This window comes from Nipponia nippon, unplaced genomic scaffold (genome assembly GCF_047370975.1).
Source record: "Nipponia nippon isolate SJK-2023a ecotype South Korea unplaced genomic scaffold, ASM4737097v1 scaffold_5, whole genome shotgun sequence".
NCBI lineage: Eukaryota > Metazoa > Chordata > Aves > Pelecaniformes > Threskiornithidae > Nipponia > Nipponia nippon.
The window spans coordinates 92898320-92924102 of NW_028262369.1; the positions used below are offsets into that span (position 1 = coordinate 92898320).

General features: G+C 38.7%; 1 protein-coding gene across 4 annotated transcripts in view; it reads left to right on the forward strand.

Annotated features, from left to right (window-relative positions):
• Positions 1 to 25783, forward strand: part of MGAT5 (alpha-1,6-mannosylglycoprotein 6-beta-N-acetylglucosaminyltransferase) — a 131635-nt gene that overhangs the window by 94509 nt on the left and 11343 nt on the right. For all 4 annotated transcript variants that reach the window (XM_087731579.1, XM_087731576.1, XM_087731578.1 and 1 more), the window contains exons 12-15: positions 10472 to 10621; positions 18526 to 18672; positions 22621 to 22737; positions 23568 to 23642. In XM_087731579.1, the coding sequence (XP_087587705.1) occupies positions 10472 to 10621; positions 18526 to 18672; positions 22621 to 22737; positions 23568 to 23642 (489 nt within the window). The remainder of the gene's footprint in view (positions 1 to 10471; positions 10622 to 18525; positions 18673 to 22620; positions 22738 to 23567; positions 23643 to 25783) is intronic.

Below are 25783 nucleotides of genomic sequence, written 5' to 3' on the forward strand. Positions count from 1 at the left end.
GTTTTCTAGCTGCGGCTCTTGTACTTTGAGTTCCTGATCTCATTATCAGTCTCCCAGGAACAGTTGCATGTAATAATCGTGTATCCTTCCTGACCTGATTTGCAGTGCATATCAGCAGAACAACCTGTTGAAAACTAGTTGGATTTAAGGAACAAGATAGTTGCTTAGTCACCAGGTTTTTTTTTTCACTGACATATGTATCTTTCTCAGTTTATTCAGTCTGCATGAATTCAGAAATATGTATTAATAGCTTATGTGCCCAGAGGGGAGATCTGTGATTGCCTAGTCTGAGATTCTGTATGACACATAGGATATTCATGGGCTGATTAAGACAAAAACATGGCTTTTTGGAAAAGAACATCCAATCTTGATTTTTAAATAGCACGTGATGGAAACCCCACTATTTCCTCTGGTAAAATCCTTGCATAATTGCCTTCTCCCTTAAGACTTTGCATTATTTCTGGTACAGATTTCCAAATGGTAATTTCCAGTCTTAGTAGCAGTTATAGACTTTGTGTGCTGGCCTGATGATGTTTCTGTCCTGTTTCCCTGTAGGAATATATAGATTGAGGTCAAAGTAACCCATAGTTGTCTCCTGATTAGCCTGTCTATGCTGAACCACTGAGAGCTTTGTGCTTTCTAATCCTTAAGTGTTCTCACGTGTCTGTTTTCTCTAAACCTTTTCAAGATTATTCACATTCCTCTTGAAATATGAATGTTAGCAAAGGGCACGTGGGCTGTGCCAGCACCACCTCAAAACGAAATGCTGTATGCATTGTTAGGCATATCCCCTTTTTACCATTAGGAACTCGTCTTTAGATGACTTCTCAGCCAAGACCCTTGTATTATTTTTTAGAACTGCTGCTTTTCAAGTCACTGCTCCATTTCTAGAAGTATTGCCTGTCTTGTTTCTTCCAAGATGTATGACTTAATACCTGGCTATATTAAAATGCTTATTGTATGCTTGTAACATCAAGCACATTAACTGTGACTTGCAGACTGTAACTGCAGTCATGCCCATATGCACTGGTACATAAAGTGCAATCACTGCAGATAGGCCTTGAATCAGTGACAGTGTGGAATGTCTTATCCAGAGTGATAAAATCCAATTCTTCTGATCAACAGAAAGCCTGAACTAATCTTGTGTCTGTGTAATGTGCTTATTTCATGTTTCCTTCATTTTCCCTGTTTAGTGCTCTTTTCATCTGCTACCATGGCTTGTACAGAACCAGACTAATCTATTTATCCTGCTACTTTTCTTTATATTGAACATGGCTAATTAACAAAAAGTGTAATCGCCACAGAATACATGTGTCACTGCTGGGTCTGATGAGTCGTTAGAGAAGCACAGTGTGAAGGGGAGAGCGTTGCCGTCCCCAGACTGAGGTGCTTTTGAGGAATAGCAGTTGCAAATAAGTTGTTTAATTTTAAACCAAGCAGGTTGAAATGGAACTGAGGTATGCACAGAACCCTTTTTCCCTGAGGGCAGGACTTGAATAGCTAACTGCCATCATGGTTTTATACAGCTGTGGACATGGGTCCTTTTCTGCATCTGGCTAGGCCTGTAAAAAAAAAAAAAGAAAGATGCCAAATTAGTTGTCATTTCATCTTTGCTAGAAATCCACATATTCCCAGCTGTGCTGCATGGCTGGGCAGAGTTGGTGGTGAGGCTAGCTGAGAACACCTCCTTAAACCGTGTACATTAACCAGGTTATTGTAGCTAGAGAATTATGGATTGCTTACAGACGATGTTCTGTCTTCCCACATCATTCAATGGGGCTGAACTCTGGTTTGAACATGACAAGTAACAGGAGGAAGAATACAGCGATCATTCTGTCAGCTGTGCTGGATACAGAAAAAAATGTCAGCCCGTGGCCTGAGACCAGTGGCATTCATCCCGTGTTAGAGTGGGGAACTCTAGGTGCATCTTGCTGGAGGTCAGGAAGGATGTAAGCTGCAGAGACTGTAAGAAACATCTTGGTTTCCTTCCCTCTGATAACTAAATCAGTCCTAAGTGGGTTGAGGATTACAAATAGGAGGCTCTAAAGAATTTAGCTGCATTTCTAAAGATTATCCTTAGAGGTAAGCTATCAAGGGCAACATTTACCAAGTTTCGGATGCATTTGTTATAATCAAAGGTTTGGGTTTTTGTCTGGGATTTCTGGCAGTACTAAGGAGGGACCGATCTCTGCCTAAGTGAAAAAGGAGTGGATAAAATGTGAGTGAAACCCATAATGCTCTCAGTTATCGAAATTGGCTTTAATTACAGAAAATTTCAATTAAAAGGGAATGTTTGAAGCTTTTCATGTTGTCTTAGCTCCTGTTTTGGTCTAAGTCTTTTCTTTGTTGTTCTTCCTGCAGCTTCCTGTCATACTATTCCAATACTTCTGCCCTTAATCCTAGAAAGAAAAGAGAGTCAAGATTCATTTTTGTGTACAATATTCATAATACTGTATTTGTGATTTCTTTTTTTGTGGGGTGCTGTGAGAGAAGTCAGAATTTTGCTTGTTTCAGAAAATACCCATCAATGCATAACATGCAATCACATGATGATTGCTTTAATAGATTGTATTGTAGTGTATTGAAGTGGAGTTGCTGTAAAAATATCTATGTATTTAAAGGCAAAATAATGTGTGAGTTTGTTACTAATGCCACTTGTCAAGTTGGGCATTCTTCTCAAATGTATACTGTCTGCATAACAAGTTTTGAAGAATCGGAGATGGGAAATGGTTACATTTAGCTTGTTCTCAATGGGAAAGTGCATAACCAACACTGTTCTTACTAACAGCCTTTATAGCTCCATGTGACGTATGTAATTTCCCTGTCATATGCCCTCTTGCATGGAGTGGGAGGATGAAAATGAGAAATCAGAGAGGAAAAATTATACTTCTAGGAATAGTTCTGTTACATGCAGAGATCAGTGTCTTGCTGCTGCAGCGTTGCCTTTCCCTTCCGATTGGTTTTTGTGCTTCATATTTAGCAACATACTTTGGCTGAACATGTCATTTAATTTTTTAAGCTAAAAGAAATGTAAGGAAAGGGAGAAAAGATCTTTCTCACGTTTTCTCTCCCGTGTGGTCAGTGCAATCACAAACTTGTCTCATGGTGTTCTTATTTTGTCTTCCTCCAAATTTGCAGCAGCACTGTGAGCTTATCTATCAATCAAAATTCACCCTAGCTGCTGTCACCAGGAGCACTGTCCTGCTTTATGCCACATAACAAATTGAAATGAGCCAGACGCTTTAGTTCAGCAACATTTCTGAAATTCCCCATTTGCTTCTGAAAGAAGTGTGGATCAAAAAAACCAAGTAAATCAAAACAAATTAGTAGCTGTAGGTGCAGTAAAAAGTATACATGTATGTACAGTTTTGAAGGCTTATTCTTCAACATTTATTATGGAAATCAGAGTTTCATTTATTATGAAGAAAGGAAGGAGAAAACGTTTTCCCTGAATATTTACCTTTCAGACAGGTCAGTGATCAGCTTCGCTTTTTGCAGAACTCTGCAGCTGCAAAATGCATTAGTGAGGTCTTACAATACTGATTAACGCAATCATCTGCTAGTATTTGATTATCACAAAACCAGCACAGCCTTTTCTGCCTGTGGTCTCCCTTCCTATTTTCTTCTGTACCCCTGCACTTTTCTGCTTCAGCACTTGCAGTGCACAACTATGTCTCACTGTTAGTTCTGGAAGTTTCCGTTCAAAGGACAGGAAATTCCTGGTTAGGCATTAGTGCGCACTGCGTAACAGTGAAATTGTCAAACCTCTCAAAAACCTCGGTGTAAAAAAAAAAAGGGGGGGGGGGGCGGGGAGAAAATTTCATGGATTAAGAACTGCAAGAAATGATGAATGAGATAAAGATGAGGGAACTGAACAAGCAGGACTTCTGGCAGATCTTGAAGAACCCAAGTCTTTACTGAGATGTTTTATTCATTCTTTGTGCAAAGATTATATACATGCAAATAAATTTTATATATCTATAGAGATATAGATATGTATATATGTGTGCTCGCTGGTGTGTATTTTATGCACATATGTGGTAGGTGCCTAGCAAAGAGACTGTAAATGGACATTTAGGGAAGAGCAAAAGCATGGCAAGGTTACATAATATTTCCTTTGCATATCCTCTCTTTTTCCAGCTTTTTTCAGCTCAGGGAATTTTCTGAATCTGATTGTCTATTGATACGCTAACTGTTGACAAGTTTTTGAGATCTCTGTAAGAGCTGTCTTCAAAGCACTTGTCTGATCATGAACCTTTGCAAACCTTCTTGCATCCACAACATTATCTGTCATGGAGTCCCTCAAATCTCTGACCTGTTGCAAGAGGAGCCATTAACTTTTGGGTTTTTCTAAACCTGCCTCCTGCTAGCTTTGTATGGCTTCCTTTGTGTCAGGACATTATGAATAGTCAGTCGCTATCCATGTTCTTTATGCCAATTATGGTTTTGTAAACCTCTCTCATGTTCTGCCAAGTTGTCTTTTCCAAGCTGAAGAATTGTTAATGAATTTGTTATAGATTTCTGTATGTAACAATGGAAACCATTCTGTAGCTTGGATCCTTCTTATCCCTCTGAGAACCTCATCCAGTGTCCTTGGCTTCTTTTTGAAGAAAGGGACCAGAACTGCAACAGTGTTCGAGGAGGGGGAGAACTGTGTTTTTATAGAATGCTTCAATGATAGTCTCTTTATTTCTCTATTCCTTTCCAAATAATTCCTATCATTTACCGGGTGGACTGACTGCTACTGAACATTGGACTGTTTTTTTTTTTCATGGACCATAACAATATTTTATCGTGATGCCATAAAGTCTTCATTCTTGAGTGATGCTAGTTAGCTCAGGTCCATTATTCATATGTGAAGCTAGGACTGGTTTTCAACACATGCATCACTTCTTTTATTTATGTTCAATTTATCTGTCATTCTATTTCCTAGTCGCTCGGTCCCTTAGATGACTGAGGGGGCTTTTTCAAAAGCTTTACAACCCCAAGCGTTCAGTATTGTGGTGTTTTTCTGCAACATTTTCAAGTTAGTTTCGGTTTTGCTACTCTGAATAGTATGTTTGACCGCACACTCTGTCACGTCTCTATTCTCTTTCTCATGATGACTGTTCATTCACAAGGGTGATTCCCTTCTATCCCAGAAAGACTTAGTTCCTTTAAGAACTTTTAAAGAGTTTCTACATGCTGATTGTCTTCTTTTGAGGACACTACCGATTTGGTGAGAGAAGATCTCCTTCTACAGAAGGAACTGACTATTGTAACTTTGTTGGTTTTATATGGTTAACACTTAAGTTTCAGGTAATTAGTTCAGTGTAGAATTCATACTTGCTAGTCATGAATCACTGAATCCTTTCCAGATTCATCTATAAATTCAGTACTCTGCATTAAGTACTCCATGGCTAGCAGTTTGAAAATTTCATATCTGAGCTCCAAGAGACATCATCTGCTCTTTGCTATTTATCACTGTATCTGTTTAACCCTCTTGATATTGTTGTACATTGAATTCTTCCGCATTTGTGTTGTCTTTTAGTTTCCTCAGTAGACAGGATTTTCATTATTCAAGCATGTCTTGAAAAGTCTGAGAGTGACACTTCTCAAAAAGAGAGATTTTTCCGATCTTATGTTTGCGTCTCAATCTCAATTGTCATATACTGTGTATACACACTGGATTTTGGCTTACCAATTTAAATAACTGACACTTTGGCAAATAAGCACCCAGATGTTAGGACTGCTAGACTTAATGGTATGCATTTACGACATACACAAAGATCTCTCCCAGTACCTATTTTTCTGTGTTATGTTTGTCCAAGCTTTATAAAATCATTGTGTTCTGGCTTTTTCAATGTAAGAAAGTGAGGCTGGGTATATGAACTGTTTTACGTACATTTTGCAGTTTGAACTTTCAACCCATAAACCAGCTTAGGACTCTGAATCGAACTCTTCTGTGATGTTGCTGGCCTGTAGTTCTGCATATGTGGTGCTTAGTTGCACTTGGTGCTGAATTTCTGGTGTTCAGTGAGGGTACCTGAATGGTCTAAAATTGCAAAACACTGTGATAACCTTGGACTGACAAACTGATGGTGAAGCAGAGTTGTTAATTACCACCATCTACCGCATCCAGAAAACTAAAAGCTGAATTTAGTTCTTAATGCATCGTGTTTCTACCACATACTTCTGCAGCTTTTATGCTTAAATTTTTCACCCACCAAACTTAAAATTCCAGCCCTTCAGACTGTCTTCTTATCACCATTGTCTTAGGGAAAGACTTATCAGACAGTTGTCACTTCATTTCTTTGATGAGAAAGGCCTATCTTTTAAAAGTAGGTGGAAATAATTGATGAACAGTAATAACAGTTCTGCAGTCAATGATCAACAAAAAGTACTTTCCTGAATGGCATATTTATTTTAGCTGATGAAAAATTGTTTCAGAAAAGGTTAGTATGACTGTTACTCACCGTTATTCTTCCATTTTGATTCTGAGGAGAAATAATTTGCTTTTTTTTTTTTATGTGGTTATCTTCCATGCTCGAAGTCTAGATTTGCAGTGTGGACAGCAGACATGGCTGAACAGCGCAGTCTGATCCAAACTCTGCAGAGAATGTTGATTTTACAGTACTAGCCAGCAGCCCATGATCTTTTCTCTTTGAATTCATTTTGAAGAAAGTAAAAATCTGGCGTTTACTGTCAAATGATTTAAGATAAAGGAATATTTATATAAGCACCCAAGCAAGCAAACTCAGGAAGTGGATTAACAGTTGAAGGAATGTTAATATTTTGTTTGCAAATCACATTTCTTGATTTATTTACTTGTAGCCTTTCTATTTATAAATGTCATATTTACGCTCTCTCATTTTCTAATTCAATGTTTTTAATGTCTAGAATTGAATTATGTGCTCTGATTATTTTTGTAAAGTGGCTGATTGCAATATATACTTTCATGATCCAAAATAATACTTTTCTACAAGGAATGTGGAACTTCAGAACTACTTAAATGGAAAAGGAGACAAATGTTAGTGAGATTTGTGTAAGGTACAAGGTGCTGACGGTATTTTTATAGATGATTATGAAAGCAGTAGCTTTTGACTCAAGTTGAATAAGGGAATAAAGGAGTGATTGTTTTGTGGGTTGTGCTTTCTGAGGTTTTGGTTGGGCTTTTTGTTTGTTTCCTTCAGAAAGAAAGACTTTTGGAAGAATTAAGAGCAATTGTTTTACGTACAGGGAACAAAGGGAAGATGCTGCTCTCGGTTCCAGTTGTTCTTTAAAAATTTCATTTGATTAAAAGAGGGTTGCCCTTTAGGGGATGAAAGCTTTTTCCCAGCTTGTGTGTGTTGTGTTTTCATGTTTTTACTCTTTTGGTTTGAAAACTAATTCATACAAATTTTACGTATTGATCCGTTTACTTATGCCTATCTATCTATAAGGTTTCCTTTGTGAGGAAAAATAAATTCTATAGACTCTATAGCGCCGTCTACAGTAGTTACTGTATCTTGTGGAGGTGAAAACCCAGTGACACCATTTAAAAGTCCGTTATTTTTCTAAATATTACGGATGGAAGGATCGATGCTGTTTGGGATACTAGATTTTTTTATCTGTGGTTTTAGAATCTGAATCAGGAAAGAAGTCAGTCTTATGGTTAAGTAATGTTCCCAATTAAGGTTATGGATAGTTAATTTAATGTTTTGCTTGCACTTGCAGAGATGCTTGAAACATGCTGATTTTATTACTGCTTTTGCTTTGTCTTCCTAAATTGTGTTGATCGGTTATACATTAATTTTAAATATAATTTGTATGTCTGCTCAGTTAATTCGAATTTATTAGTAATATTATTACATGGTTTTGTAACTTTAAGGGTTTAAGTAAAAACTGCCCCCCAAAAATACTACTGTAAATACAGCACGGAAGCCTGTTCTCTTCATCCTATCTTAGTATACTCCTTTTTGTTTTTTTTAATCCTATATTCCCTGTTTTGTAGCCATCAAGTGCTGGTATTTATATAGACAGCACATGGATATAGTAGGAAGATTCACTTTGTTATTAACAAGATGATTTGAGGAATACTTTGGGCTAAATTCAAGGTCCATTGTATGTATCAAAGAGTGTTTCCATCAGAATTTAAGCAATGAACTTCACAATACTTCTCAGAATCCCACTAGATTTTTATTGGCATCCCATATAAACAGGAGACGTGAAAATGTTATGTTTCTTTTGGTCCATTTTGCATTCATCTTTGAAAATGAGCTAATAAAGATAAGAAGATGGCAGCAAGGCCAGTTCAGATCAAAGATTTGTCTAGTCCAGTATTCTGACTCCAAAAATAGCCCAAACTTGATGTGTAAGGAAGAATGCGTAATCAGGCATGTTGCACAGCCACCAGAGACAAGTGGTTCATGGACTTCTTGGGCCAAAAGTTGTGTGTCTCTGTTCAATAATGATTCATGGATTTTTCTTCCCTAATTGCTTTTTGAACGTATGTAAAATCTTCAACAGTCCTACAGCTAATAATGCAGTTGCTCAGGAACCATTAGAAAGACTATAAAGACTAAATAATTTTAATGACAAATATTTTATTTTAGAGCAGCTAAATATTCTGTAACAGGTTCATAAAATTGTCATTGAAATCATTAAAATAAGTAAGTGCAATTTTAGGTAATCCTTGTTTTGTTCTTTCTAGCTGCTTGCTTCTCCTATTTTTCTTGAGTTAGAGTGCATTCATGTCATCAGTTTGTGTGATATGAGCCCATAAAATCTGAGGCAAGTGCGTTAGTGTTCTTATTGTAGGCAGATCATGTCAGCAGTACGTGTGCTTCATTGCCTTCTCTTCCCATTCAGAACACTAAAGCCTAGCTCATAGGCTGGGTTTGTACAGAAAGCCAGGCAGGCAGGATTAAGGTGCGTCTCCAGCAACAGACCACTTTTTTTTTTTTTTTTTTTTCCATTCTGGAAACAAGACCAGGCTATGCTATTTACGTTTCTCCTGCACATTTGCAAAGAAAAAGTTCTACAACGGACTTTCTCTTAACAGGGAATATGAGCTTGTCAACGGTTTCTAATTATGGTACTTCACAAATAATGGGAGGAACATCTCTTTCAGAGTAATTCAAATTTGAAGTAAAAGGAAAAATGAAAAATGGAGCAAGCTTTTAGTTTTTTAAATCATTTGTGTTAATGAACAATAACAGCAACCACATCAAACAAGAAAGCACATTTGTCTCCATTTGTTTGCTGTTTTATATAATACTTAGCCCAGGACATTGCCTGACTGATGCAGCCTTGGCGTAGCTACCAGAACAGGGCGATTTCATAATGAGGCAGGCAACCTACTTCATCCCAGACAGTATCACCAGTAGAGCAAACTAAAGCTAGAAGCCAGTTGTTACATGACATTGAATACCCTGTGTATTCGAATGTATACCAATAGTTAATTTAGCAAGGAAGTTTTAAGAACTGATAGTGTTCATTCACCTAGGCCTGATACCGTATTGCTCCTCCAAGATTTGAAAAGGCAGGATTTTCACCAGTCTACTGGCCCTTTGAATGAACTGCAGTAAAATTGTTGGCCAGTTTTCACACTGGGCTGTGAAGGAACAGTGTACAGAATTTACATGACAAAAATAGTGAGTGAAAGTAGAATTCTTAAAAACTCTCTTGCTGCCAAGAAGTACAGAAACTTGTTGCCTGATTTTAGAGCTATTACTAAGACTATGTGCAAATATTGAGGGAAAGTCTCTCTGATCTGTGCTGCATACTGCCTGTAAATATAGTCTACAGCTAATTTCTTTTGGAATGCTAGTAGTCTTTAAAACTCAAAAAACATATGGCATTGAAAATTAAAGTAATTCTTGTTTGCAAACTAGGATGGTGTACTTTTTTTTTTTTTTTTTTAATGCAACACTAAAGCCATTACTCTTCTCGTCTTTTCCAAAATGCCTTTAAAACTTTATGTAAGTGGAATATTTGTCAGTATCTTATGGGACTCATACTAGGTATTTAGATAAAGATGTGTATTCAGTTATTCAGGTGGCAAGAGTGCATCTTACTAGGGTGAGATTCACCCTTTTCTTCACAAAGAAGAGAAACAATAATTATTTTGCATCTCTGACAAAAACAGAGTGAAAATTTGATATTTCAAAATGAGTTTTTTAGTATTTTTAGGCCAAGTATTGTTTAGGCATGCTGAGATTACAGCTATCGGATGGTCACCTGGTTTTTGTCCAATTAGAAATTAATAAGACCTTGTTATTGATTTATTTATACCTATACTATGAATAAAAAAGCTGCAGTTTTCTTCCAGTCTAGTAGAAAACAAAACTAATAATGTAATGAAAGATCAAATATTATAGAAATCATATAAGAATGAGTGAATTTTTTATCTTTCTGGCTTTTGTGGTACAGGAGACAAAAAACAGCTCTGATTGAACACTACTGCTTGAAATGTGTAAAAACTGAAAATATTTTATTGTTGCTATTGCAGGATAAGAAGGCTTACCTGGACATCATCCACAACTATATGGAAGTCCATGGAACTGTTCACGGGACAAGCACTATTTATATCCCTGGCTACGTCAAAAACCATGGTATACTCAGTGGGCGGGATTTGCAGTTTCTGCTGAGAGAAACCAAAGTAAGTTTGTCAGGAGGGAGTAGTAGGAAAAATAGCTACAGATAGACACTATCTGAAGTGCACACATTTCACCTCCTACGAATGAGCTCCTAATTTAAAAGCATTGGAAAAGCAAATGACCAAACATAAAGGAGCTTAAGTTGGCTTCTGTGTGCTAAAAATACCTTTTTCATCATGTCCGTGTTTTGTGGATTGACAGCTAATATTAGAAAATTGGGATGACAGCCTACAGTCACAGACACATTTAACAACCAGCTTGAGAAACATGGATGAATGCATTTTTCATTTTCTTAAATGTGATATTCAGCTCAAGGAGATTATCAGCCGAGAGTGTGCTTTGTTGTACATCCCTGATGTGAAAGTTAGGTAATATCTGAAGGCTGTACAGTGGGCGTGCTCGCTGTGCCCTACCAATGACTTTAACCTAGAGGGACCCTACTCTCTGGGGGAGAAAAGAAGAAAGGCAAGCACTTCATTCGCCATTCATTTCCTTCCTCTGCTTTACTTGTGCAGAGAGAGCGAGCAAAAGAATATGCTTTGTGTGGTGTGTTTTGCCTGTGGCCCCACGGTCAAGGGAACTCAAGATTAGGGACAGTATATACATTGAAATAAATAAACTTTTGTCCCCATAGTTGGAATGCTTTGTGGGGTTTTCTGTGCCATTCCCATAATCTTTGTGGCACTTTACAACATTAAAACACTTCAGTAGATTATATTTAAATAGGATGTTTAACTTTCAGTTGGTGAAAGAAGTGATTTGTGTGTTTAAAATTAGCAAAATGTGTGGAACTGCACCACTTACTCCCCATTGTTGATAGTTGCTTGCTGTGCACTTCTACAGAAAAATCTATTAAAAAAAGAAAAGAAAAAAGCAAGTACCTCCCAGTCTTCCCACACGACTGCAGAGATCTCCTTTTTGAAATATTTGGGAAAATGATGGTAATTTGACATCTCTGTGTGACAGCTGTTGGCAAATTATGACTTTTTAAAGGCAACCACTGGGTGTATGTACTTGATGCATACAGATACACATAATGTTGCAGATTAAAAAGTCAACATTTACTTTCGTCATAGATAATACTGAGATTACACAGCTTTTGCCTCTGTGGAGTATGAAATCACTGTGTTAATCATAGTACTAACGTGGGAAGAATATTGACATTGTAATAACCCCAAGCACAAACAGTGACTTCTTTCTGGGGAAAAAAAAAAAATAATGTGTTCTATTCACTGGAATAGTAAAATAAGCTAATGGACTTCCTGCAGAATTACTGAAGTCCTTATAGTTTACAAAGTACAGTTCATAATGATAGTTACATTTGAGTAAGTCTTCCTCTAATTCTTTATCAGCCATCTTACATGTATTACACTAAAAAGCTAGATTTTCGATATTAAGTAGATAGCTCGTCTAGTTGTTATTGGTTATATTCGCTGTGCTCTAAGATGCAGTGTAAGGACATTCAATTTAGGACAAGTTCAAGTTGATACATACATACCCTGCAACTCAGCACAGTGCCGTTCCATGGGTTTTGTAGCACAGGAAGCAGCCTGAAGAGTTTCGCTCAGTTTTTGCCTAGTAATTGCAATATCAGATGGAAGATACTGTCTTGTGATTGTGAAGTACTCCTGAGATCACTAAGTTGCTTATTTTTCACAGATCGTAGTTTTGTGAAAAGCATGGATCTACACTATACTGTTTTCAGAGTCCTGCAAGTGTTTTAGGTTTTAATGATTTTCTGTACTGTTGTTGTGCATTGGTGGTTTTGGGTTTGTTTGTTTTTTTTTTTCTTCCCAACATTGGGGGAAATCCTTTCAGAATTTGCTGCATTTTTTTGTAGATGACCCTGAGAAACACATCAATGTGTTTCAGAACCCTGTATCAGGAAGCCAGTGTTTTTATCACATTATCTTTTTGATACAATCTTTCTTAATAAACTTTTTTTTTTTTTTAAATCTGCAAATAGTACTTTCATATGGCTTTTCTGGACTTTTGTTAGCAGATTTGCAAATGACAAAAGCTGTTTTCCTTTTAAGGAAATTGTTTATTTATGATGCAGCCAGGCAAACAAAACTTTGATCTGATGATAAGCAGTTAAGAGTCCATCTGCTTCTAAGACTTATTACTGTCAGGCAAAAGGAGTATTTCTGATGTTGCAACAAAATGAAATGAAATATGGCTTACTGCATCATGAATTTTGGTTATTATTCCTGTCTAATACTTACTTGTTCCAATAAATCTAGTTTAACAGAAAAAATGAAACAGCAGCATCCTGAGATTGAAAGTGGAAACTGAGATTTACCATCTAATTTGTTTGGATGTTTTCAGTCGGAGGTGAATTTTCGGGTTGGTTTTTTGTGTTGTTTTTTTTTTTTTGCTAGCTGATGTTCAGTGTCTCATAGGTACACTGGCCATTCTGCCTTAGCATATGGTTACCTCTCAGTGTTGATCAACAGACATACTTGCTCTAAGTCTTCTCGTTGTCTGTACATTCACAGTTTCAGATTTTGCTATCTTTTAGGAGACAATACTTCAGCATAGCTTAGCACAAACCCCCACTCACCTGTCTCTACTGGCCATCTGCTGCGTGGGGGGGTCAATTGTGTTTATGTCAAATGGATCACGGATTGAATTGCTCAAATAAGTGCAGGTTTTCCACAAAAACCAAGCTGACTTGAATGGGAGCTTTGTGTCCTGAGGAGCCTCGTGTATGTGTGCACATGCATCCAGTGATGTTCAAGGACACTTTTTAATCATAATCACTTTAATCACTAGGCAACGTGACCAGAGCCCCATAATGAATTTAGTTATGGGGTTTTGTCACTGGACAATCAGTGTGCTGAAAGTATGTGACTAAGCGGAGCCGTAACTCGGGCATGGTAACATCTGTGGGTACAAGGCTCACTTGAGCCATCTAGGCCTGCTGTTTGCTGTCTCCAAGCAACAAACTTTGTCTTTAAGCTTCCAGAAACTTTCAGATTTTTCTTTTTCGAAATATATGTTTTCAGACCCAAAGGCAAGGATTGTCGTTCATCACTTGTGATTTCAACATTGTGTTAGCAAGTTTTTGTTAGGTCAGCTGACAAATGCTCTAGTTTTCAGAAAGTCAGAGCTAAATAATAATGTAACAAATCACACAGTCCAGTGTACCCAGAAGTGTCAGTTTATGTTGCATTGCTTCATTATGCCCTTAGACAGCAAAATATTGATAAGTGACAGCTCTGTCATGATTCTTGATCAGAGCTTTGCATTCCCAGAACGTATTTGGTCTCTCTGCACGAGTTGGTATAGGACACAGTTATTCTCAAAAGCATGCAGCTGCCATTTCATTCTGGCGTGAATTATAAAGCAACGCATTTCAGAATAAGTGCATTTTCCAAGCAGGAGGGGGCTGTTTGAGATTCATCATGGCTAGTTCAGCTGTGTAGCGCATGACAAAACCGAGACATGTCAACAGTTCCTAATGAGAAGATGTAAAGCCATTCATCACGTCAGAGGAAAATAGGATAGGCGAGCTGGCAGCCTTCCTGCCAACTTAGGTGGCTTCTTGCCAAGTGGGCAGCTGGAGAAGTTGGACCAGACTCTCTCGGAAGAACCAGTACTGAATTCTTGAGAACTATTCCTCCTTTCAAGAAAGTTTCAGGCGCAACTTTTTACTTTGAGTCACTGTGAATTTTTGAGGGAATCCAAATTCTTTTACTAAGTGTAATTTACAACTTCTGAATGGTGATTAATAAAAGTAGGAGCAACACCCTGTTTAGACAGTTTGGGAAAAATCCTGTTGCAATGAATGTTGGATAAGCAGAAATAGGAAAACAAACTTTTTTTTTCATATTGCCTTTTATGAAGCAATATATTTTTTTACTTCCACACACTTCACAAAATCTGCTGAAAAGACATTTAACTAGTGATTCTATTCTAAAGTTGTTTCAATCACAAAGGGATTGACTTTCTCAAAGTATTTTATATTCATGAGAAAAGTATATCAAGATAGTTAACAACAGCCTTTGCTACACTTCTCTTTCTGTAGTTCAGAAGAGAATATATAAGTTCAGTAAGGTGGCATACAAAAGCGGCGATAAACCTACCAACCCAACAGAATAAATTAGATAAAGTGCAGTAATGTTAGAAAGGGGAGAGGAGAAGATAAACACTCCTATTTATGGAACTATAGCATTTAGTCTCTGGAATATTAAATTTTTCTCTTAAATATTCAGCTAGTCAGAATTGTAGTCAATGAAGTAAAACATTCACTCCTTTTTTGTACTTTTGGCTATAATTTAGAAGACTCTCTGTTCAAGTACTCATTTTAATCATAGTCCGATCTGGTGCCATAAACTCCAAAAATAAATTGCTTAATGTCAACTGAAAGTCAGTGGTTTCCAAAAAATAAAACAAAACCCCACTGTTTTTTTACGGGAGTGGTTGTGAAGCACTTTTCATGACAGAGAAGTTTCCACTTAGCTACTACACCGTGAAAGGACTGCCTACATTGTAATCAGAAAAGAATGGCGTCTTGGCCGGTCTCATGCTGGGTGGCCAACTCAAAAGCCCGAAATTCCAAACCAGGGGTTCAGTTCCCTGCAAAGGCAGAAAAGGTTCCTGAGCAGCCTTTCTTAGGGAAACCAAAGTATTCCTGCTTCAGGGTTTCAACACCTGCTTTACTCAAGTTGGGCAAGTGAGATTGCAGATACGAATCTCCTTTTTTGATTCATGCAGACTGCAGGCACAGACACACCTGGGTCACAGACCTTGCAAACAAGGAAATGGTTTTTAAAAAAAAAAAAAAAACCACACTGCTATTACCATGATCATTTTACATCTGTATTTATTTGCTGTTGTCTCCTTTAGATCTACTTTTATACGGTAAACTCCTCCTGGCAATCATCTCATTATATGGGGTGTTAGCATACAGAGCCTACCATGGCGTGTGCCCGCTTAAAGCACTGTATGAAAAATAATGGTTCTGGTTTTCAAAAACATTTGAAAGGTGAGAAAAATGCTTACATGCAGAAAATGAAATGGTTTCAAGCACTAATCAACCAGTGAAGCATAAAGAAATTCTACTCTGCATAGCAATTCTGCAGCAGCTAACAAAGCAAGATCAGGGCTAACATTTTTGAACCGTGTGTACCCACGGTTGAGTTGCCAACATTGTCAAATTTGGAGTTTTGCTTTCTAGATCTTCAGCCATAGGGTGAAGGCAGCTGCCCACGGTGGACTGTGTTACCGGGCACAGTGTTCGGTAAGAGGGTACCCTAAAAGCCATAGTCAGCAACCTTATGTGGAGGCAACAGTGTGCATTTATATCACAAAACAGCAGAAATACAGTCTGGTCTAAACGTTTATCACTTTGTGGGAGGGAGCCTTGTCTTCCACACAGCCTCAGCTGTACTGGGATGGATGCTTGCTTCACTGGTACCTGAAAATTGTTGCCTGTTATTTCTGCTTTTTTTCTTTTTTTTTTTTTTTTTCTTTTTCCTCTTCCTTTTCAATTAGCGACTTGGAGCAGTTGTTAGATACTTTTAGGAAGTACGTTGACAGATTGTTTTAGCCTTTCTGGAAATAGCAAGCTGCATGTAATTCAAAGGATTAGCAAATTAGAGCATCATAAGAATGAGTTACAGCAATGACCTGTGTTTTCTAATGCTTGCTTTTTTAATCATAATGAATGTGACTTTCTTGAGTCAATTAAGATATTCCTCTGTTTTGCTCTTTATACCATACACAATGCTAGCCCCCCCCCAACCAAGAAACATTAATAAAGGGCAATTTTCAGGAGCAGGGTCTAGATTCAGTTTGGGCATTTCAGCTGAGCTGATGAAGACAAGGTGATGGAGAGTGATAGAAGATTTTGGAGGGTTGAAAGAAGGAGCTGGGGGGGCTGCGGGCAGCTGTGAGCCAGGCTGGAACCTCAGGCCAACAGGCAGCACACACACATGCACTGTTCTAGCTATCAGGCACAGCCGCCTTGCTTTCTTCAAAGGTATGGTGCTGCTTAGAGGTAAGGGTGGAAAATGGATGCGAAACAGGTGGTAAGCTATTTATTATAGATTAAGTGTTGACAGCGTGCTCTGTGCTGTCAAAACATAAAACCATGTTTCTTTCCCTGTGGAGCTTCCTCCTAAATAAACGGACCAGTCAGACGCAGAACTGGTTGGCAGTGCACAGCAGCAGTTTATTAAAAAAGTGAAAGACGAAACAACCAAGCCAGCATTCTCTACATAACAGATAAACACCGGATCATAGGAGAATTGATGCTTCGGATGGTTTTAATTGCTGGTTCTCAGCTGGTTTTCTGCCTGAACTAAGGAGTAGTTTAAATAAATAACATTATGTGTGCAGACTGCATGAAATGGTTTCATGTCTGTAATTCATTATTTTGAAGAGATTACCTTTCTTTAAATTAAGCCTCTTTTGAGATGAAATTTACTATGTATTTTTTCTGACTGAAAGGTAACGTATCTTATGCCATATATAAACCCCAAATTTAGATAATCTGGCTTTAGTGGAGATAGTCTTCCAGATCTCTTTTTTTATCAGCCACTGCAGAGCATCCTGTAAGATTTAAATCTGCGAGACAGCTGAGAAACTTTTTGCGAGTAGGCGACTTTTTTAACCTGAAAATTGAATACTGAAATAACAGTGTTCAGCTCCATGCAGGGAAAATTGTATGTCCTCAACTATGCTGAGAGGTATTAACTTTCTTTTTAAAATGAGCCAACTCAGAATTTATATTGGTTTTGCCATGGGTCGGAGAGGATTGATGCTGCAGTGCCTGTGCACAACAGTACTGACTACAGGTTTATGCATCAATGTTAAGCTCAGCTCCTAGAAAAAGCCTTCAGTTTTGAATCTTCTGTTACTAGGATTCACTTTCACGTTGCAGAAAATTTAATGCAGAATAGTATAGTTTGACCTCTTTGAATACGTATGTCCTCAATACATGATCCTAATAGTTACAAAGATTGCTCTTTATTTTCTTGAAAAAAGCAGTAGCTATATATATATATATATATATATATACACATACACATACATTAAGTCATTCAGCAGTGCTGAGAAATTGCATTACAAATCAGAGCTTGTAATTCTCCCATTATATACAGACATTCAAATAAAGATGAAGAATCCTATATTTAATTCAGGGTTTTTAATTATGTTGGGTCAGGAAAGGGGTCAAGATCCAAATAAAAGCCAGACAACTCTGAAAAAATATTGAATTTCTTTACATTGGAGAAAAGCACTCCCTTTTCTAGAGCACCTGTAATCTCGGCTGATGTAAGAATAGCTTTGTGATGCATTTTTCCTCCTTCAATTTACCTTGGAGGCGTTGAATCCTCTTAATCCTATGCAAGCTCTTGCTGCCTAGGTACAGTGTCTTCAGTTGGTGTTTGCTGCCATCTACCGTTTTAATTAGAAAAATTAATCAGTTTGCCAGGAGCATGTTCATATTGGCAAAACCAGCAGGTGAGCTGATGTCGGGGAGAGAGGGAAAACAGTAGTGTAGCTGTTCTGTGAGGTTGCTGCAGTAAAGCCTGTACCTGCAAGAGAGCCCCAGCAGTTTCATTTCAACACCAATCAAACCACCAAATGACTTCTTTTTTTTTTTTTTTTTTTTTCCCAAAAAAAAAAATAACTGAAAGGGTCCGTTGTTGTCTCAGCTCCATGAAAAACCACCTCAGGTCATTACAGAAGATTATTGTCGAATGTGTTTTACAGGACGTTCCGTTACTGCTTGGGTAGGAGGGGGTGAGCTGCTGAATTTCTCCCATTTTCTTCTTAACGTTATATTTTTTTAGGCTGGTACGTTTAGAATGCATTATTGTTTCTTTTAAGTTAGCTCTTAGCTTTCAGTTCTTGTAAAGAGCGAAAATTGAGATAGTCCTTGTTTTCTGTATTTCAGCTATTTGTTGGTCTCGGATTTCCATATGAAGGGCCGGCTCCTTTAGAGGCTATTGCGAATGGATGTGCTTTTCTAAATTTAAGATTTAACCCACCAAAAAGTAGCAAAAACACGGAATTTTTCAAAGGCAAACCTACACTCCGAGAGGTAAGCTTTATCAATCTTGGTAATTTCTTCATTGAAAATGATTGTGGATTTCTTTTTAGTAATACGATATAGGAAAAATAGCAGAAATGTTCATAGTTTATTGCAAAAGTTGTGCAACTCTTGTTTCTTTAGCCATTGATGGGATTATCAGTCCTTATTTTTACAGGATAATCAAAATTTTTCATTAACATACTGTTAAGCTTTACCTCTAGATTTGCCTATATGTACAGTCTGCTAATTCTTATTGACAGATCATAAACTGAAGTTTCACTTGAAAACCTGATGTTCTGCCCAGGAACAGATCCTGTCATCTGATACATGATGTGTCATCTGAAAGCGGTTTTATTTTGTTGAAGAAACAAACATTACTGTGTACTGTGCAGGAAGTACATAGGTGTTGAAGTAAATTATAAAAATGCCATCTGTGGGTGGTTGTGTGTGGTTTGAGATTTTTTTTTTTTCCCTCCAGAAAAGACCTGCTCAAGGCACTGTGGAGCTAAGGTATTAATGGTCCCAGCCCACCCTGTTTGTGGTTAAACACTGAAGACATTTGGAGAACTGACTCTTTAAGAGAACAGGAAAACCAAACCTCAAGCTTTCAAAACAGCTAGTGTTTTTAGACTCTAGTAAGAGAAAAATGAGGCTAAGTAAACTAGCCCCTCATCCTGGCACTGACTTTGGAATATTTTTCCTCTTTGGTGTAGGTAAAATTCAGCCTATACAACTTGCAAGCATTTAACAATCATGTAGCAATGTCTGACATTAGGACTTTTGCCTGTGACCGTGGCTTGTTCGTAGGTGTATATACGTACTTTCGGTACATACTTATCCGAAGGGAAAGCTCTCTGATAACACTTAGATGATGAGGACTTTGCACAGCCATATTTCCCAATTCATGTTAAGCTTGGGCTATATAAATTGCAGCACCAGCTAGTTGATAAGCAAAAGACAATTTCCCATTTTAAACCAGGAATGTAAATTCCTTATGACTTTATGATCCAGGACTGTAATTGCCTTTCAGCTTATTGTACATTCAGCTTGAATGTATAATACGCTCACGGGACATGAGTTCAAACTCGCCCCTTCTCACAGCTTGCATTGCTAACAAAGGAGATAGCAATAAGGGAAAAAAGGTCAGGTTAAACTTTCTCCTTGGGCTTTGCACCTTGCAAAGCTTTTCTTTTGTGGGTTACTCAACTGTTTGTCTTGTTTCCAGGTGTTCTGTGCCCAGACACACTAACTGGTCAGGCTCAGTAAATAATCTGGACCTGCTTGACTCTTTAGTAGGAATATTAGTGCTTGGAATGCCGTGCTAAATCCCGCTGGCATGTGTCAGCACTAACAGAAATGCTGTGCACCTGAATTGCACAGAAAAATAATCCCTATTGACTGCTTTAGTACAAAATAATACAATGAACATTCATCACGAATATCACTGCTTTCACACGCTCTGCTGACCTATCCTAAGAGTAACCTTTTCTCTAACTGGTTTTCACAACTGCATTTAGATCCGATTGCCAGTAATCCATGTGCTGGTTCTTTGGGATTAAGAAAGTCCTTAAATCCTTTTCTCAGTTTTTTCAAGTGTTAAAGGAGAACAAAAAAAAAAGCTTGTGTAGTTCTGAAAATTGATTATCCATAGACCAATTTGAAGATAAAGTCTGTGTTTAGTACTTTTGGAAAGTAACCATTGCAAGTCATGATTTCTCTCTTGTTCTAGGCAGAATTTCTTGGGGGGAGGAGTGAGCTGTTTCCCCTCTACCCCCAAGATGGGGTCCTGTAGTGAAGAGTCTGTACAAAAACTGGAAATTACAAATTTCATTTTAGATCAGCAGTTGTTTTGTCTTGGGGCATGACTTTGCTGAGGGAAAGAGCCTGGAAAAAAAAAAAATCAACCTTCAAGCAGCTTGTTTTGTGCCAGTATCTGTACCAATATTTCTTCTCCATTCCGTACCACACACACACACACACACACCCCCAAGAAAGAAAACACTGTATGCTAAACCTAATTGAAATGTGTACTTGGAGGGTGTGGTTTCTTTCATTTTCTGCTCTTAGGAAGGGAAAAAAAGACCTGAAATTAGAAAAGAATTCCACATACTTTTATAAGAATTCTTATAGATTTTAATTATAGACAGAGGGAATATCTCCTAAATATCTAAAACATTAAGCCTTGGCTAATTAATTTTTTTTTTTTTAGAGTACAGATGTAGAATAACTGGTGCAATAAAAATATGCTGCTAGTTACTCTTAATACTTAAAACAGCTGCTAGTCTGAGAAGTTCAGTTGTTCGTCTTCCAGATCAGATCTGGCTTTAAAGTTGCTGACTGTCTGTCTGAGATGGTAGAGAGCGTGGTCTAAGGCATAAAAGCTTTATGGAATTTAAAACACTGTTTTATGTTCATATTTTTAAAGGTGCAATAGAAGGTTTTTTGTTGTTACTGAAAGCAATAGGAATGTAGCTTCTGCCATCTAAAGTCCAGACATAAGTGCCCTGGGAACTCAGCCTTGGTAACCCGAATTTTTAAGTACATACAGTTTTAGTGGCAGTAGAAATACTATTGAAAACAGGTTAGAATGTATCAGTCTTCAAGAAGGACTGGACTTTTTGGAGGAATTTAAAATATACCGATGGGAGCACGATGCAGCGGGCTGCAAGTGAATGCAGGCATCTAGGGAAGCTGTCTGCCTGCAGAAGCATCCCGAGTTACCGGCCCAGCAGCTGCAGCCTTCCAGCCAGCCCGCGAGGCCTCAGCACCACGCTGCCCTGCAGCCGAAGGTGGGAGCCGGCACAGAGTCCTCTGCAGCACTGGTCTCAGAGCACAGATGTATGCTAGCCGATCCCATATGTAACTATAAGACTGGCTTCTCTTGTCCACAAGCAAAATGCAACAGGCAAAAAAAAATTAAGAAGTTTCTTGCATTCACTTGAGGAAGAAAGCAAGTATTGTGTATGCCCAGTGCAGGAGAAGGTTCTTTCCAACAGATACCGTATCCGACTTTTTGCACTGACTAGATTTTTCTTTGTATCATGCATAAAGAGGCAGCTGTATAAAAATTACCTATGAATAATCTATCCTCTAGGGTGGTTTTTTGTATTTATTTAAAAAGCAATTTTCTTCTGGGGCCATTGCGAAACACTCCCATCTCTTCTGCAGCTTTTTCTTCCTCTCCATGTGTTCGTTTGCATGTTCCTCTCACTCCTGTGCAACCTGTCACAAAAGTTACTTTTAGTGCCGTCCTGCTAGTTCTGAAAGTAATCTCTAATATAACTTTTCTTAGTTATCTACTTGGGTATTTATTGAATTTGTTTTCTGACAAAGTGGTGAGCAAAATACCGGTTAACACTCTTATTGAGGTCAAGTCACTCTTGTACTACATCAGCAGCAAGAGTCAGAACTCATCTAAGTGATAGAAATGATTCTTTATTCACTACTACTCACAGAAGCTTGGAAATGTTTGAAATTTGAAGGAGACACAGGGCGAAGATGTTGTCTGAAGGTGAGACAGGGCGAGGATGACATCTCTTGAAGGCAGTCATGCAGGTCTAACCAGGACTGGTAGCAATTACGGGTTGTGAAAACTCAGGGCTGCTCTGAGAATGAGCTGTGGGGAAGCAGGGTCACATTGTAAAAGTAATTTCAGTAGGCATCAAGTCTTCTGTGATGTAGGTCATTATGAGGATCAAAGCCACAACTGAGAGGTGCACAAACGTTACTTGTGATCTGCATTATTATCTGATTTCCAGTTTTCCAACTAAAATCACTCTCTAAATTTAAACACAGAAAATCTGAAAGATAACTCCGAAGGAATGACGCTGACTGTTAGATTCTAGCTGAATTCTTGCGTTATCCTAGTGCGTTTCATCCAAAAAGTCTGATGAAGGGAGTGAGAGGGAAGAATATCTTCGTGCATGAGTTTTTACCAATATAATTTCTTCCTTTCAGTTGACATCTCAGCATCCCTATGCTGAAGTTTACATTGGGAAGCCCCATGTCTGGACTGTAGACATCAATGATCTTTCTGAAGTTGAGAAGGCTGTGAAATCAATTTTGAATCAAAAGGTGAGAAATGTATCCTCAGTTTGCCATCAGCGCTTGAGGGTGTATTGTGTACTGCATGTAGAGTGCTTCCTAATGTTGGTGTAATTAAAGCAGAATGCTGCACTTTGGTAGGATACTGGGGGAAAAAAATTGTTGTTACACCTCTGTGGTATCTGATTATCATGCCTTAGTACTGGGTATGTCAGGTTTTTACCTGAAAAAAATGTGCGTGAGTGAATTTGTATAGAAAAGTGAATTTTATATGTAAATTATACACCAATCTATATTTTCTGTGCATTCAGCAAGGAAGTTTCCTTGTTGATTCTTAGAGCATTGCAGGCTGTCCAAATACACGCTCCATTCTTTTGACTGATTCTGTAGCCTTGACATAACCGCCACTGAAGCGCTTGTGCGCTTACAGCGTGGAATTGTAATGAGGGCACTTCAAGGGGCAGGGGGGCGAAGTTTGAAGTAATTTTCAAAGGTATCACATTCTTTTTTGTGATAATGTTTTCATTTTCACTTCAACTCCAGAACTGAAACTTAGTTAAAACAGGAGCTCTGGAATCCCGTAGGGTCTCAGGCTAGCTTTACGTCTTCTTATTACTTTGCAACATACCCTGAGTTTCCTTAAAGATAATCACTGAGCAACTTTTATTGTTGTTACAAAGGAGCAAAAATCAGCTTAAACTGCTGATGGTTTTGTGAAATTGTGATTCATTAATGAGTTTATTTGCATTTATTGTTGCTACTTAAGCTATAATGTAGTTATTTGGAATGCAAGCTGCAGCGCACCACGAAGTTCATTTAAACAAAAAACCTTCTAACCTTAACATACTATGTTTCCACAGATTGACCCTTATTTGCCCTATGAATTTACATGTGAGGGAATGCTTCAGAGGATGAATGCGTTTATTGAAAGACAGGTATGAACTTTTCTTGTGGATGACTTGTTTTATGCTGGTAATGGGAGGACTCTCTCCATCTTAAAGCTTCGCAGTGTCGTTGCTGTTCAAGTAGAAATAGTAGCTGTGCAGTCCTTGGTGTTATATCAAAGCAGAAAGGCAAAGTAATTTTTCAGTGCATATGTGACTTCTTTAACTGTGTACACGCAAATAATCTTTGTACTATGAAGTATCGTGTAGATATAGAGATACTTTTGTGGTAGAACTGCACTTAGGCTAAAGCCTCTGGGTGGATTTTTCAAGTGTTTAGTTTCAATCGATAAAGCTTTAAATGGTTTGGAAACCACTTACTTAAAGGACTTTTGGTCCCCATGCATTATTGCCAGCTGAGAGCCGCAGAAGATACTGAGTTGGAGTAATAAACTGCAGAGTTTTACATGGGATCCTGATTTCCACAATCTGTATGTTTGCTTGGACTTCTGCCCAAGGCCAGATCTGTTGCGACAGCAGGCTCTGCCTTTTGTTCTGGCTGCTGCAGAAGAGAGAGAGGAATAACCTCTATCTCTGTTACGCCAATTAACTTCCAGGATTTCTTTCAAAAGCACTGCACACGCTCTTGTACCGGTATTTCTGAAAGAGGACAGTATTACAGAAAGTAATAAAGAATAACACAGCTCCAGATCAGAAGTGTAGTTAACATAACATAGCTATTTCCAGTTTCCTGCCAATAAACGCTTTAATCTTTTTGCTGCTGTATTGATGGCATAGCCTGTAAGAGTATCTCTGCTTCTTTTGATTCTTCTACCTGAATTAGCTGTAATTGAGTTTTGTGAATAAAGGAGGAAATGGAGCTCAGTGTAAGGGAGAAAAAGAGGCAATCTAGAGAGAGCTTCTTTGGGGCACAACTGTCTCTCCCCTCTGGACCTCCCCCAAGGGCTAAGCCCTGGCCTCTACTGCGTGCTTCTCGGAAATAAATACAGCATGGTCATTTCGTTCATTCCTTTGACTAATTGTCAAAAGCCATTATTGTTTCACAGCCCCCAGGATGCGCAAGCATCATTATTAGCTGCATGTGCTTAGCACTGTGCTTGATAAACACGTCAGGTGAAGCAAAAATAACAGTTGAGACCTTATTTTGAAGACTTTGTGGTGGGAGGCAGGCAGAACAGAGAAAGCCACACAAGCTTAGACCAGGAACAAAGATGGACGGAGTTGATCTGGTTCAGAGGTTGTGGGGTGCGTTGACCACGAGAGTCTGGTCTTCAGGGGATGTTTGAATGTGAAGAGGATGGGGCCAGATACACTCACACACAAGTCGTCCTATGGGACAGTGAAGCTGTAGGATTGAAAGGAGTTGGCCAGAGTTCCCCTTCTGGTGCCTTGGCTCGGGATCAGGAGGGAGGACAGCGCTCACAAGAAAGGTTTAGTGCATTCCCTGAATCTTCAGATCCAACAGCTGGGCTGAAGGTCTTAGGGTCTGAAGTAAGAGAACTGCTGCGAGCTGTGGTTTCACATTTAGCAGTGCCACCTTCAGCTGGATTAAACCAGCTTTCACTCCAAGCTGCTCCTTCCCGCCAGTGCGCTGGCCCTGCCAGCGGCCCAGCGTGGCTGTTGGGTGCATCTGTGCCATCTGCTGAATCCATCCCTTGATCCTGGTTGCTCTGTGGCTGCACAAACAGTTGTGTCAGCTCTGCAAAGCGGCAGCATAGGGTGGGAACCAAAGGGTGGGACTGCTTAAATTGGCACTGCCATCAAAGGAGCAGCCAGGCAACTTGCAGCCAAAGCAGCTGCGGGATTCCCTGCTGCAAACTTGGGAGCTGTTGGACGGGGCAGGCTGGGCTGATGGAACAGGCAGGCTGACTTTGAAAGATGTGGTCAAGCGGAGTACTCGGTAACCCGACAGAAAATGGTTTTGGCAGGGCTTTACTAGGTTAGCAAACTGCCTTGGCTCGGCAGAGGGTCAGCTGAGCACCAGAGCTTGGTGAAAGGAGTGGCGTGAGAACGTTCAGCCAAGAGCAGGAGAAGCCAGGGGGAGGAGGCCGCCTCCTTTGCCAGCAGGGCTAAGCCTGTCTCACCTTGAAATTGTGGTTATAGGTAAAACAAACATAAACACAGTCTCTGGTGAAACTTAACCTTCTGTTTTACATAACATCTTTTCCTTA